The following is a 15,111-nucleotide window of genomic DNA, read 5'->3' as shown; positions in this document are numbered from 1 at the left end:
TCTGCACATGTTTATGATCGATTCTGTTCTAGCAACCCAGTTTTGTATATACTTTCTTTGCATCCATGTTTATTTTTGTTTTTTTGTATTCATTTTATGTTTCATGCCCACAGTACACTGATGAAGGTCATAGACCGAAACGTCTGTATGTATGTACTGTACTTTATTAAAATCAATCACTTTTCTGCATCAGAATCCACAAGTGTGTGCCAAGTTTTTGTATATCATGAAAAATAACAGCTTCCTAGACAATTTTTGGTATGGGTTCTATCTATTAAAAACAGAGAGAACACATATGCTGAAAATTAATGTCTAAATGAGACTTTAGGCTGTAATGTCGCATGTTATTGAAATATGGATAGAAAACTTTTCAGTTCCATGTCTTAGAAATGTTTATTTCATTTTCAATTTTTAATTTATGTTCAAAAATATTGCAACTTAAAATGAGTAAAGTAGTTTATTATACCTCAGTGAGTTGCCCAAAGCCATCAGGCCAAGAGTCTTCTTGATATTTGTCCTTAGGATATGCCTCAATTGGACTTCTGTCACCATGACGGAAGACCTGTGAAATAATATGTAATGATTAAACATATAGAATAATTCCAATGATGAGTTAATGTATTAATGGGGGATTTCTAGTTAAGAGAATACGTTAACAGATGGAGCAGCAATTAGAATATTGTCACCTAGAATACAGTAATTAGACAACATTAGTGAACCATCAACTTCACCTTGCTATTTGCTAATAGCAACCTGGTTAGCCAATGCAAAGGGATTAGGACCCTTTTGTACTTGAGACTGCATTTAACATTTTTTTTTCCAACTCGAAGCGCTTTATGATTGTTTTTATGTATTTATTTATTTTAATTGCAGCAGCCAGAAGCCAGAAGTAGCTTCCAAGGGAATGGTAAGAAGTTACACTTCTCCTTCCTCCTGAATGCACTTCTGGCTTTGGCCCCAAAAACTGAATCGAAAACCATATCGGTGCTTTTCCAAAAACCATAGAGTGTGAAAACAACCTACTTAGTTATTACCTAAAATAGAAAAAATAAAATTACTTGAATATTAAATTAGTATAATTTTTCTTCTCTTTTTCCTCCCTAAAATAGCAGCAGTTTGCAAACGGGTTGTGTCTGGCCTTATTGAATAGAGTTGAGCTGAAATACCTGACACAACCATGGACTATGCATGGTTTAAAAAAATAAAAAGAATCTTTTGTCACAGTCAGCCCCTTTTTCATTACTATCAATACTTTGATCGATTTCTTATAACTGTAGTTTTTATTTGAGATTTATAAAGTTTAACAATCATCATTAGCACAATGCAATCACATATTATGAAAAAAGTAGATTGGTGGAAAGAGTACAAAAAGCTTATCTTAAGTACCCTACGAGCTTCTAATGGCCCCTAAACATATTGCATATTGGTGAATCAATCAACAATCGTAAAATTGAAGGTCTCTTCAATCCTCATATAAGGGTTATCCATGGAGCCAGAATAATCCAGACCCTATCCACCTAATCTAAAGAGAGTTTCCTCTATAACAATTGACAGACAAAAGACAGAATACTCACACACTCTGAGGAAAAGGAAAGGAGGGATCAATAAGGGAAGAAATCTTAATTATTAAGTTTAATCCCAGGGAGCCCAAATGGATTCAAAATGATCAACCCTTGTAAAGCCGTCAAATATTCCATTCTGCTTATGTCAGAGATTCTGTTTAACAAGTCCTGATAGGAAGGTGGATTGGACTCTTTCTCCTGGAGAGCAATCAATCACCTAGCTGCAGTTAATATATGCAATAATAATCTAGATGAGGTCTTTCCCATCATCGTGGAGGATACTGTGGATGAATTCACTGTGGAGATCTCATACTGTGTTGGGACACTTTTGTTTGCATCTTATTTTGTTTTCTGTATTACTCAAGGTTTTGTTATTATATATTTAAATTGTGCCATATGCTTTTACTTCTCTCACATAACATATTATTCCAATAATAAATTTAACTATAATAAATATCCAGGTTGGCCCTCGACTTTGTCCAAGCTTTTAATATTAATCCTCTGTGTATTTGAGTTTGAAATCCATGCCCTAGGAGTAACTTTGAGAAGATAGATTGCAGGATCCAGCCCAATTTCCACAAAAATAACTCTTTTATTAAAGTTTTCAATGATTCCCAGAATCCAGTTACTCCAGAACAACAGAACAAGTCCAAAACATGTGATATTGAGACCCGTTTGACCCACCACATCACCAGCAGACATTCGGAAACTAGGGATTAAGTGTTAGGAGTCAGATTTATACCTCTCCTATGTTGAAATCTAGACCCTTACATTCTGCAGTCTCCTGCGCTTCATCTGCTGCAGAGGAGATTGCAGAGGAGAGTGCCTTGCGGCAACTCTCTCCAGAGGCTAAGTCCTTTGTTCCCTTCACTGAGCATGCTCATGGGACGAGCTCCCTTTGGAGTTCGGGAGTCAGGTGCTCAGGTCCTGTGTCAAATCCTATTGGCTCCTCTTGGAGCCTTGGAGATTTCCGGAAGGTCCCGTTTGGTATAAAAAGCGCGCATGGCTGTTCCGCCATGCGCTAGTATTCTTCATACTTGCTGCTGTATGTTTCATGATGGATGCTTGGACTGGTAAATGACTTATTAAGAAACCCCCTCCCTCTGATAATACGTTTGTGTGAGTGATTGGTTCCAGCCAGTAGTAGCACTAGCGCGCCTAGCTCCATCTTACTCAGCAGCCTAGCGTCTGCATTGCTCCAGCTTTATTGCAGCACTTTACCAGCGGCTCAGTTCTTGCCGCGCTGCAGTTGCAGCTTACCTCTGCGTCCGTTGTTGCGACGCCACGCACTTTACTTAACGGTAGTTCTAGACGGAGTAGTCCTGTTGTCTAAGGCTACTCCTGTGACTCTTAATACCGTGTTTGCATCGCTGAGGCTCTGTGACCCTGAACAGACTCAGTGTTTTGTGTATGCTTTTGCCTGCAGCTCTGTGAGTTTAACAGAGCTTGCTTCAGTGCACATAGGGTGCAGTTAAACCCTGTGCACATTACCACCATAGTGCTCTGCATCTACTAGCTGCGGTTTTTCCATCTTCCGCACGGTGGACCCCGAGCGGCGAAGGCACTTTATTTATATTTTTTATTTAGTGCCTTCTGCCACTCCTAACATTAAGTTTATGTAGGAGTTTTGGGGTATGCTACCAAAAGATCAAGATATTGTATTGATTCTCTTCATGCAAAGTACCTATAGAAGTTTTGGCCACCTTATCCCATATATACTGCTAACACTAGGGTGACAGCTCTTTCCCAAGGAGAAACTCCCACTAAACCAAATAGTTTTTTTTCAGGTGGTCTATCTGAGGGGAGTTTATTATCCTATATAAAGGTCAGATATTTCATTATTCAAGCCATTAATGAGATTGTGAGAGACATTCATTTAGTCAATAAACGCTTCAGTTCTCTAAATAGATAGGGAAAGTTGTTAGCATACACAGATTATTATAAGAGGAGGGTAAGTTTACCCTTAGATATTTAATGGACTCCATCTTCCACCAAAATTTATAATTTGTTATTGGTTGGTCTAAGGTGTTAGTGAGAATATTCAGAGGTAATGCTTCAGTTTTGGAGGTGTTTGTTTTATACCACGATAAGTGACCATTTTCCTTTAGTGTATCCATAAGGTTAGGGAGAGTTATGTGAGATTTAGTAAGGGTTAATAAGACATCATCCGTGAATAATAAGATTTTAAATATCTTATCTTTAATTTCCACCCCTGAGATGTTAGCGTTCTGCTGGATCTTTGCTGCCAAGGGCTCAACACACATTGCAAATAAAAGGGGTGCGAGGGGACACCTCTATCTTGTGCCAATAGAGACATTAAAACAAGGGGAAATATAAAAATGAAGTTTTATAGCAGCCAAAGGAAATTAGTAGAGACTTTTATATTGGCCGAGGGAGATTTGTAGACAACCCTTAAAGCTATGAGAAATGCACCTGAGACTCTAAATACCCCCATCGTCTCGAATAGAAAAGAGGAATTATGATGATCAAAAGCCTTCTCTGTCTCCAAGCTCAAGAAGAGGGCCTGTTTTTTTGCTTCTATTGGTTCTGTCTATCGCCCTCCTAGTGTTATCCCCACCCTGACAAAAAGTCACAAAACCCACTTGATCTTTATTGATAAGTTGATAAGTTGAGGTAGCCAATAATTAAGTCTCTTAATCATCAGGCGGGTAAATATTTTAAAATCCTAATTTAATAGAGATGGTTTAGTAAGGAGATTTAGATAAGGTGTTTGGAAAGGGTAAGCCTTCCATAAATGAATTAAACAGTCTAGTCATATAAGGAGTTAAGGCCCCATTACATTTAGCGATGCACCAGCGATCCCGATATTACCCGGTCAGGATTGCTGGTGCATCGCTAAATGGTCGCTAGTGAGCTGCCAAACAGGCAGATCTCGACAGCGACGCAGCGATACTCGGCGGTCGATACTCACCTGTCAGATGCAGCGATGATGACCGTCTTCCGCCCGCATCCATGGAGTCGCTCGTCAGCGCCAGCAGGAAGCCGATGATGAGAAATGGACCAGGCCGATATCCAGCGGGGGAGCCGGTCAGAGGTGAGTGTCACATGTAGCGGTATCGCTAGTGATATCGCTAAGTGTAAAGCCCCCTTTAGCTCCTCAGCAAATGATTGATAGTAAAGGTATGTGAAGCCATCTGGGCTTTGGGGATAAAGGCCCCGTTACATGCATCAATGTCCCAGCGATCCCACCAACGATCCGACGTGGATGGGATCACTGGGACATAGTTAGCTGATCGCTGGTGAGCTGTCACATAGACAGACCCACCAACGATCAGGACCAGTGAGCAAGCTGGTTTCCAATGTAAACAGCGGGTAACTAAGAGCCGTGTGGCTCTTAGATACCCGCTGTTTACATTGGAAACCAGCTCCCAGCGTCGTTGATCGTTGGTCTCTTGCTGTCACACGCAGCGATGCACGCTGGCCAGCGTGAAACCAACAATCAAAAAACGGCCCAGGACGTTCGAGCGCGATCAGTGATACCCAGCAGGGGGGCCAGTCGCTGATACATGTCACACACAGCGATATCGCTGGCGAGATCGCTGTGGCGTCACTAAATCAGCGATCTCGCTGTGTGTGACGGGGCCTTTACCCAAGGGCAGATCTTACAGTATGTCTGTTATCTCTTATTGAGTAATTGTTTGTTAAGGAAGTTTTACTGTGTTATAATAATTGTAATAAAGTTCTTTCTTCTATATGTGTGTATATATATATATATATATATATATATGTGTGTGAATATATGTATACACAGTATATACATGATTGTATGTATGCCATTATTATGCCTAGTCACTCTTTTCAGCTGATGTTATATGAAGACATGGGTGTAGTGCTTGGTTTGCAAACCTTATCTAATGTACAAAATAAATGTCATACCTTTACTTCTCTGGTAACGTAGATAAGGATTGCTAACAGCTAAGCATATTGTATGTACTATTTTTGCAAACGAAGTATGTTTCAACACCCTCCTCTTGTATTATTTAAACTCTAAGAATATGTATGACGGCAGACAGAGGACAGCCCACAGCTAGTGTGGCTGTCATTCTCTCTCCATGCCCGGCATGACCAAATAAAGGATCTTACTTATTCAGGTCTGGACGATTTCTAATTGGAAGACTAAAACTCCATTGACATTTGGTGCGTTGGCCGGGAAATCCAACACCTTTCCCTCACCGGAGTACTGTAAACCGTGCATAGGGGAGTCTGGGACTCCTTAAGTAAGTCCTCCGCCTTGACATTAGGCGTCAACAGGGGCATTATCAGTTATCCTCGACTGAGGGAAAGTGACGGATTTCGTGTAGTCTAAGGATCTCTGGGAATCGTCTGTATCTGAATACAGGTAAGAACATTTAATAATTTTCATTATATTCTGTAACCTTGTTAATCCAGTATGAATGTTATTCTAGGAATTGAATGGAAACTGTGATTGTGGACTTTTCCAATTGGGGTTTGTGAGAGGCTCCTGTAAGTTGGAAGTTTACATGCAATTGGAGTTATAATAACTCCTGTAAGTTGCTAAGCTCCATAGGAATGGGGTTTGTTAGTTCTTGTAAGATATTCTGTAGAATGGGTACAAAGCCAGTGTGAGAAGGCTACTGTGGAATAAAAAACTCAGTGTGCACGTTAAATTGATCTAGATGGGAGAATCGAGGGAGATTCTCGTCGGATTAAGGAATCCGCTGGATTAACCTAAAATAGAACCCAGTATAAGATTAATTTTTGCCGGTATTCTGTTTTGTCTTCTGTACTTTGTTGAATGTTGTTTTCTGTTAAGTGTCCTGTTTTGTCTGTCTTTTAAAATTATAGAACTAAAATGCCATAAATATATGTTTTATGTTACACATGAGACTCCTTAAATGTTATCTTGAGTGAATGTATAAGGATTGAAATAAAATCCTGACTGTATAAGGGAGTCCAGTAGGCGTGGTTAACAGTCATCTGTGGACTGGAGACAAATCATAGGTTATTATAGTGGTAAAAATCACCTAGGTACATGCCACCTGATCCCCATAGAGAATATTCTATGTTGTTATGTTATATGTTTTTCTTTTAATAACACAGAGTGACTGAACCCTCCTTGTTTCACTGAGGAGAGTCTGCGCCTGTGGTGCTCTGAATACCTGATATTAAGAACGGGAATGTCTCTGGATATAAAGAGGCGGTGTCATTAGACTTTATCTCAGCACTTCAGGTCTAGGAGTGCGAGGGAACTTTAATAATCTCTTGTCTTATATGTCTCTGTGTACGTGTGTATGTCCAGTCCCTAACTGTGGAAGCTGTTGTATGTTGTCAAAAGTCCTTGTGAGTATATGTATCTGTCATATCAGTGACCATAGCCCTTGGGGACTTTCATGTTTGTTACATTGTGTTGTCACACTCGCGCCTTACAGGCCTTCATTGGATGGAGGCGGCAAGATAAAGAGATACAAGCTGGTAAATACCTAGGATATAGTGTAATCCGTGAGGATTATTTAGATCCTGGATATTAGTAGCAGTAATTGAATTGTTGCTATTGTTTTTTTATCTTCTTGTTGACTTATGAATTTCACTGATATTTGTCAAACTTCTTATAAGTGGGTAGAAATCCATTGTGCTCCAGGGTTTATATTGTATACAGGAATATCCCCCACTCATGGGAAACAAATAGTAGCACAACTCAAAACACAATATATATCACTAAATTTCCCTTTATCTAGACAATTAAGCAAGAATTAGGGATCCAAAGAGTTTTAGCAAAACATGATACATTTTATTACACAATAATTAAAAACAGAGCATCATTGCTAATGCAGGCAGTGACAGGCATAAGTGACACAAAATCGCACCTAAATAAATCAATGCATACATTCAATAGTGAAGAATTTTTTTTCCCACAAAGTGCTTAGTAATGTTTCACACCCGTTAATTAAATTAACATATCAACAGGGTGCACATAATAGCAGGGATTAACTGGGATTAGCCCGTCAATATAAAGGCAAAGATTAACCCATTAATCTAAAAGCAGGAGTTAGCACGGTATTATAAATGTAACAGAATATGTGCGATAAGTAAATTCTCCTTCATTAGTCACATTAGCATAATTAAATAGTACACATGCTAATATATGAGCAAAAATTAGCCCATTATTATAAATGTAACAGCATGTGTGCAGTAATTAGATACCAATGCATTAGTCACAGCAACAGTTAACCCACTATTATAAATGTAACAGCATAATTGCGATATGTAAATTCCACTGCGTTAGTCATAATTGCACAATTAGATAGTTCACATAGTAGCAGGGATTAGCCCGCTAATGTTAATCTATGAGTAAGAGTTATCCCAGCAACTAATAGCAGGGATTAGCCCGCTATTGTAAATATCAGAGCAAGGTCTAGCTCGCTGTTATATAGTATATGTAAAGACATGAATGTCATGAACAGTTTTCACAGAGTGAAGCCTCCTGAAGAAGCTACGGCGTAACGCGCGTAGGGGCGGCAGGCAGTGGCAGCACTTTTGTTACTTCATGTAAGTGTATCTCAGCACCTTTAAATTATTTGAAGCTTACTTTATTTATACGTATTTAGTAAGACTTTCTTCACGCTGTGAAAACTGTTCATGACATTCATGTCTTTGCATATACTATATAACAGCGGGCTAGCCCTTGCTCTGATATTTACAATAGCGGGCTAATCCCTGCTATTAGTTGCTGGGATAACTCTTAATCATAGATTAACATTAGCGGGCTAATCCCTGCTACTATGTGAACTATCTAATTGTGCAATTGTGACTAACGCAGTGGAATTTACTTATCGCATTTATGCTGTTACATTTATAATAGTGGGTTAACTGTTGCTGTGACTAACGCATTGGTATCTAATTACTGCACACATGCCATTACATTTATAATACCGTGCTAACTCCTGCTTTTAGATTAATGGGTTAATCTTTGCCCTTATATTGACTGGCTAATCCCAGTTAATCCCTGCTATTATGTGCACCCTGTTGATATGTTAATTTAATTAACGGGTGTGATACATTACTAAGCACTTTGTGGGAAAAAAAATTCTTCACTATTGAATGTATGCATTGATTTATTTAGGTGCGATTTTGTGTCACTTATGCCTGTCACTGCCTGCATTAGCAATGATACTCTGTTTTTAATTATTGTGTAATAAAATTTATCATATTTTGCTAAAACTCTTTGGATCCCTAATTCTTGCTTAATTGTCCAGATAAAGGGAAATTTAGTGATATATAGGGTTTATATTGTGTATAGTCCTTATTTTGTTGTTTGTCTTTTTCTTGTGTATAAGAATTTTACGTAACATCCTTACAGGACGTAGGCCCACAGATATATAGATTTTGTCCTCATTGTAAGGCAGGATTGTTAATGACCATTTCATCTGAAGGCTGGAAAGTTATTAAGATTGTGCCAAGAAGGTATCCCTGGAATAAAACCGGATATGGTCCTTTTTCATCGGGTACCCAGAGAAAACAGTCTTCAGATCAAGTGTGCAATGTGTCCTTATTGGTAACTTATAGGCCTAACTCTTATATATTATAACAAATAGAAAGTAAAAATTGTAGATCCCTGACAATGTCTTTTTAGTCTTGAAACACTAGGAGTAGGCACCACCCAGAGCAAACAGTCCTGAGGTGGGGAGATAAGCTGTGAGCATGAGGATTGTTTTGGAATGTGTTTGTGGTTTTGAGATAAGAAGGGGCCACTAGGAGACCCTGAGTGTCCCTTGATGGATGGGTTGTATTTAATGATAAACTTAGTTTCATAAAATGTGAAAATTTGGTACAAGAAAGGTGTAATGAGAGGAAATATTTAATTAGGCTAAAGTAGAAATACATTTAAAACACTGTATTTCCAGAAGTAACTCTCCTTGTGTGAAGCCATGAGGTCACTTTTCTTGTTGATTCAGGAGCCATTAGAACCTTAGTACGTCCAGAAGAGATACCGACTATTGGACTTTCTGCTGCCTGCATAATGGTAAAAGGACCAAGTGGTAAGACACAGAGAACCATTGTCTGCGCCTGTGGAGACACTGGGCCCTCAGCACAGGTAAAAGTGCAGTTCCACAAATTATAATATCAATTGTGTGGGAGGGATATGATGCAAGCCCTGAGCCTGGGAATAATTCCTACTGCTGCAGGACTATAGGTAAAATCCATGGCTGAGACAATGGTGCTCCAGGGGTATGGGGAATCTAGATATTATTAGAGTCTAGATCTAATAACTGCAGGACCATCCTCAGTTACTGAGTTCTTCATCAAGGAAGCAATAGATAAAGGTATACAAATGTAGATGTTCACACACCTGAAGAACTACACTGCACCATGTACTACAGGTATTTCAGGTGTCCTCATGTAAAATATGAGAATTTTCATGCTCTAGATTATTCTTTGCACACTATATACTGGAATTATAAAGGGAACTGTGCCATCAGTTGTAAACTGTCAGAACAAATTAAATTGTTGTTTTTGCTTTTTAGAGGTTCTGTGCCACATGTTTCCCTCTCCAGATGTAAAGGTAGATCATGGAAATTCCTTGGTGATTTTGTTGGAGTGTAAGGAAAGTAACAATGGGAGGTTTTGGGTGATTGCTCATTTTACAATGCCAGACTGCAGGCATATTCACAAGTACTAAAGTGGAACACCATTTCTAAACCCAGTGTCCACCTGCAGCGAGGCAGGGGAACGAATGAGAAATGCTGATCCTTTCCTTAGAATTAGAGGAAGAATTGACCACATACCCAGAATCTTTGTGGTCCATATGACCTGCAGATGTGGGATTGATAAAAGGGGTGCTTATACCCTGTCCAGCTCAACCTTGTAACGCAACCTTGTTTCCAGTAGGGAGGGCCCCCCATCTGTAAACGAGGCTGTGATTCCAAGAGCCCCCACAGTGCCAGACCCCCATACTCTGCTGAATGACTGGAGGCCGGAAAATAAAGTCTTTACAGTGATAGATATCAGTAATGTCTTCTTCAGCATCCTGGTACATCCAGATAGCCAGGTTTGATTTGTATTCACATATAAGGGGAGCAGGTATACAGTCACCAGAATCCCACAAGGGTACTGTGAATCACCTACTATTGTTTTCCAGGTAAAATCGGCTAACCTAGCTCAATGTGAGTCACCAGAAGGTACAGTAGCCAGATGCTCTTATACAGTGGGGACAAAAAGTATTTAGTCAGTCAGCAATAGTGCAAGTTCCACCACTTAAAAAGATGAGAGGCGTCTGTAATTTACATCATAGGTAGACCTCAACTATGGGAGACAAACTGAGAAAAAAAAATCCAGAAAATCACATTGTCTGTTTTTTTTTCATTTTATTTGCATATTATGGTGGAAAATAAGTATTTGGTTAGAAACAAGCAATCAAGATTTCTGGCTCTCACAGACCTGTAACTTCTTCTTTAAGAGTCTCCTCTTTCCTCCACTCATTACCTGTAGTAATGGCACCTGTTTAAACTTGTTATCAGTATAAAAAGACACCTGTGCACACCCTCAAACAGTCTGACTCCAAACTCCACTATGGTGAAGACCAAAGAGCTGTCAAAGGACACCAGAAACAAAATTGTAGCCCTGCACCAGGCTGGGAAGACTGAATCTGCAATAGCCAACCAGCTTGGAGTGAAGAAATCAACTTGGGAGCAATAATTAGAAAATGGAAGACATACAAGACCACTGATAATCTCCCTCGATCTGGTGCTCCACGCAAAATCCCACCCCGTGGGGTCAGAATGATCACAAGAACGGTGAGCAAAAATCCCAGAACCACGCGGGAGGACCTAGTGAATGAACTGCAGAGATCTGGGACCAATGTAACAAGGCCTACCATAAGTAACACACTACGCCACCATGGACTCAGATCCTGCAGTGCCAGACGTGTCCCACTGCTTAAGCCTGTACATGTCCGGGCCCGTCTGAAGTTTGCTAGAGAGCATTTGGATGATCCAGAGGAGTTTTGGGAGAATGTCCTATGGTCTGATGAAACCAAACTGGAACTGTTTGGTAGAAACACAACTTGTCGTGTTTGGAGGAAAAAGAATACTGAGTTGCATCCATCAAACACCATACCTACTGTAAAGCATGGTGGTGGAAACATCATGCTTTGGGGCTGTTTCTCTGCAAAGGGGCCAGGACGACTGATCCGGGTACATGAAAGAATGAATGGGGCCATGTATCGTGAGATTTTGAGTACAAACCTCCTTCCATCAGCAAGGGCATTGAAGATGAAACATGGCTGGGTCTTTCAACATGACAATGATCCAAAGCACACCGCCAGGGCAACGAAGGAGTGTCTTCGTAAGAAGCATTTCAAGGTCCTGGAGTGGCCTAGCCAGTCTCCAGATCTCAACCCTATAGAAAACCTTTTGGAGGGAGTTGAAAGTCCGTGTTGCCAAGCAAAAAGCCAAAAACATCACTGCTCTAGAGGAGATCTGCATGGAGGAATGGGCCAACATACCAACAACAGTGTGTGGCAACCTTGTGAAGACTTACAGAAAACGTTTGACCTCTGTCATTGCCAACAAAGGATATATCACAAAGTATTGAGATGAAATTTTGTTTCTGACCAAATACTTATTTTCCACCATAATATGCAAATAAAATGAAAAAAAAACAGACAATGTGATTTTCTGGATTTTTTTTTCTCAGTTTGTCTCCCATAGTTGAGGCCTACCTATGATGTAAATTACAGACGCCTCTCATCTTTTTAAGTGGTGGAACTTGCACTATTGCTGACTGACTAAATACTTTTTTTCCCCACTGTATGTGGATGACATGCTATTGGCATTTAAAAAAAAATTGGTAACAAAAGGGGTTATCTTTAAAGATGCCCTATATGTATAAACTGCCTAGTAACCTCCTAAGATATGTCACAGTATTGAGCCATGGCATAAGCTATGTCTCAACAGGAGGGATGGTAGAGATTATATCTTAGGTATTTAGGATGTATGGTTTTAATAACTATTAAAATTTTTTTGTATAATCTGCATTACTTGTACAAAAATAATTCCTAAAGGAACCTGAGACCAGAGAGAGGACAATTTGCTCACCCTGAATACTTATTCCAACACATTTGTATGGATTTTATTGAACAAGTATGAGGGGAAAAAGTACGGCCTTGTTGTTATGGATCTTTCAGCAGGTGGATTGAAGCTGTCCACCCTGATGCATTAATGGTACCGAAGGCCCTTCTAAAGGAAATCATACCCAGATTTGGGGTTCCAGAAAATATATAGTAAACAAAGTAATGTTATTATTACCTAAAACATTGTCAATTGAGTTGGGAAACCACTGTGCCTGTCATCCTCAGTCAGCCGGACTGGTTGAAGGACACAGTGGGATCTTGAAAAATAGGTTGACAAAGACCATGCAGGAAACAGGAAAAATTGGTTGTACTAAATGTTAGGAATCTGGGTTCTATAATTCACACATTTGTCTCCAGAGGCTAAGTCCTTTGTCCCAGCTTCTGAACATGCTCACGGGACTAGCTCTCATTGGAGTTCAGGAGTCAGGTGCTCAGGTCCTGCTCCTGATTTGATTGGTTATGCTCAGGGCTCTGGAGATTTCCGGCAGGTCCCGTACGCTATAAAAAGTGTGCATGGCCGCTATGCCATGCTCTAGTATTTTTCATACTGCTGCTGTATGTATGGTGATGGATGCTTGGACTGGTGACTGACTTATTATGAAACCTTCCCTCTGATATTACGATTGTGTGAGTGATTGGGCAGCCGCCAGTAGCAGCGCTAGCATCAGCGCGCTCCAGCTATACTTTTCCAGCAGCTAGCGTCCTGCATCGTGCCAGCGAGTTTGCGGTGTCTCCTCTGTGGCTCCGTGCACACCGCGCTGCGGTTGCAGTCTGTCGGACGTTCGCAGTTGCGACGTTCCGCATCTTTTGTTACGGTAGGTCTAGTCCTGCGGTTTAAGGCTACTCCTGTGACCTTAAATACCGTATCTGTGTTGCTGTCAGTCTGTGACATAGAACAGACTCAGGGTTATTGTATACTCTGTGCTTGCAGCTCTGTGTGTGAAAAGAGCTTGCCTCAGTGCCTATTGGGTGCAGTTATACCCAGTACACACTGCCGCCATAGTGCTCTGCCTCTGTTAGCAGCGATCTTTCCATCTGCCGCACGGTGGACCCCGGGCAGCGAACACACTTATTTATATTTTTTTAAGCGTGTTCCGCCGCCGTAACACTAAATATGTATGTCACACGGACATCGGTAGTGCTGACAGCCTTTGAAATCATATATGGGAGGCCTTTTCTCTTACCTCAGCTAATACCCTTTAGAAGGATAGATGAGGAAGTTGATTCTACATTAGCAGGATATATGGTTAAGATATTAACTCACAAAGAAGTTTCTACTCGTAGTTTTGTTCCAGGAAAATCACTAACAAAACCTGAGATCGTGAAACCTGAAGACTGGGTCCTTGTGAAGGTGATAAAGAAGAGACACCAGCACCATCCTAAGTGGGAAGGTCCTTACCAAGTCCTGTAGACTACTCCTACTGTGGTCAGAATTCCTGGGTCCATCTCTCATACTGTAAACTTGTCAGACAGGTAGGGACAGAGTAGGATCTGACTTGCTTGTCAAAGTCCAGCTACAAAGGGAGGTTTTCCATAAGGGAAAGCTTGTCTCAAACTGGTGAAGTCTCCCATTCATCCCCCTACCCGGACAAGACGGTCAGATCTAGGATGTGTACATCAGGGTTGGTCACATGTATATTCTTCATGATCATGGTGATGGGAGATTGGAGGGTAATAGACCCAGCAGGAGAGGAAAGTCCAGGGTGGTAGAATTGTTTCAGATTTAAGACTTTAAATCCTACTTTTGAAATTGGGCAGGAGGCTGCCATGTTAGTGGATTTCTGTCTGTTGTATAAATGATGCAGAGATAGGGAACAAGCTGTGAAACTAGCAGAGTATGATAAGTATGTTTGTGTTATGAGCTCTAATAGCAGAGGGGATGGATGTGTGTGACTGGAGTAAAGCAGCATGGACAACTGCAGCCCGATACTATGGGTATAAGCCTTATGGCTACATAGATTTTAAAGACTGATTCTCCATTAGGAAAAAGGAGATCCCCTTACACAAATAAGAATAATTGTAATCAGCTACTGAGAACTTTTAAAAAATCCTAAGATGAGGGATCAAAGGTTAGAAGAGCTGATATGTCAGGAACAGACCCAATAAGACATTTCTACATAGAAGTTCAGAATAATAGCATACATAGACCCAAGGAAGGTATGCCAGAGAGAACCATAACATAGTCCATAGGGTTCATAGTTAGATTGTCTAACCTAACTTATGAAGATAAACTAGCTCTAGAGAGAGGCTGTGAGAAGAATGAATGGTTAGAATGGCTTAAATATATTGCAAAAAGCTTAAAAAATGAAGTTATTAAGTAAAACTTATGTTTTCTCAGAAAGGGAAGGAAAATGTAAAATGTTATCATTTTTATATCCTCCACTTGAGAAACCGGATATCCCACCACAGGTGATTGCTAATCCTGGTAACTATACTTGT

General features: G+C 40.3%; 1 protein-coding gene across 3 annotated transcripts in view; it reads right to left on the bottom strand.

Annotated features, from left to right (window-relative positions):
- Positions 1-15,111, bottom strand: part of ACP3 (acid phosphatase 3) — a 196,554-nt gene that overhangs the window by 156,585 nt on the left and 24,858 nt on the right. For all 3 annotated transcript variants that reach the window (XM_073569462.1, XM_073569465.1, XM_073569464.1), the window contains exon 2: positions 467-562. In XM_073569462.1, coding sequence (XP_073425563.1) covers positions 467-562 — 96 coding nt within the window. The remainder of the gene's footprint in view (positions 1-466; positions 563-15,111) is intronic.

Source organism: Dendrobates tinctorius, unplaced genomic scaffold (assembly GCF_039654945.1).
Source record: "Dendrobates tinctorius isolate UK_male_01 unplaced genomic scaffold, ASM3965494v1 ptg000005l, whole genome shotgun sequence".
Taxonomy (NCBI): Eukaryota; Metazoa; Chordata; class Amphibia; order Anura; family Dendrobatidae; genus Dendrobates; species Dendrobates tinctorius.
Note: the sequence above shows the minus strand (reverse complement) of the source record. Positions and strands in the feature narration are given on the sequence as shown.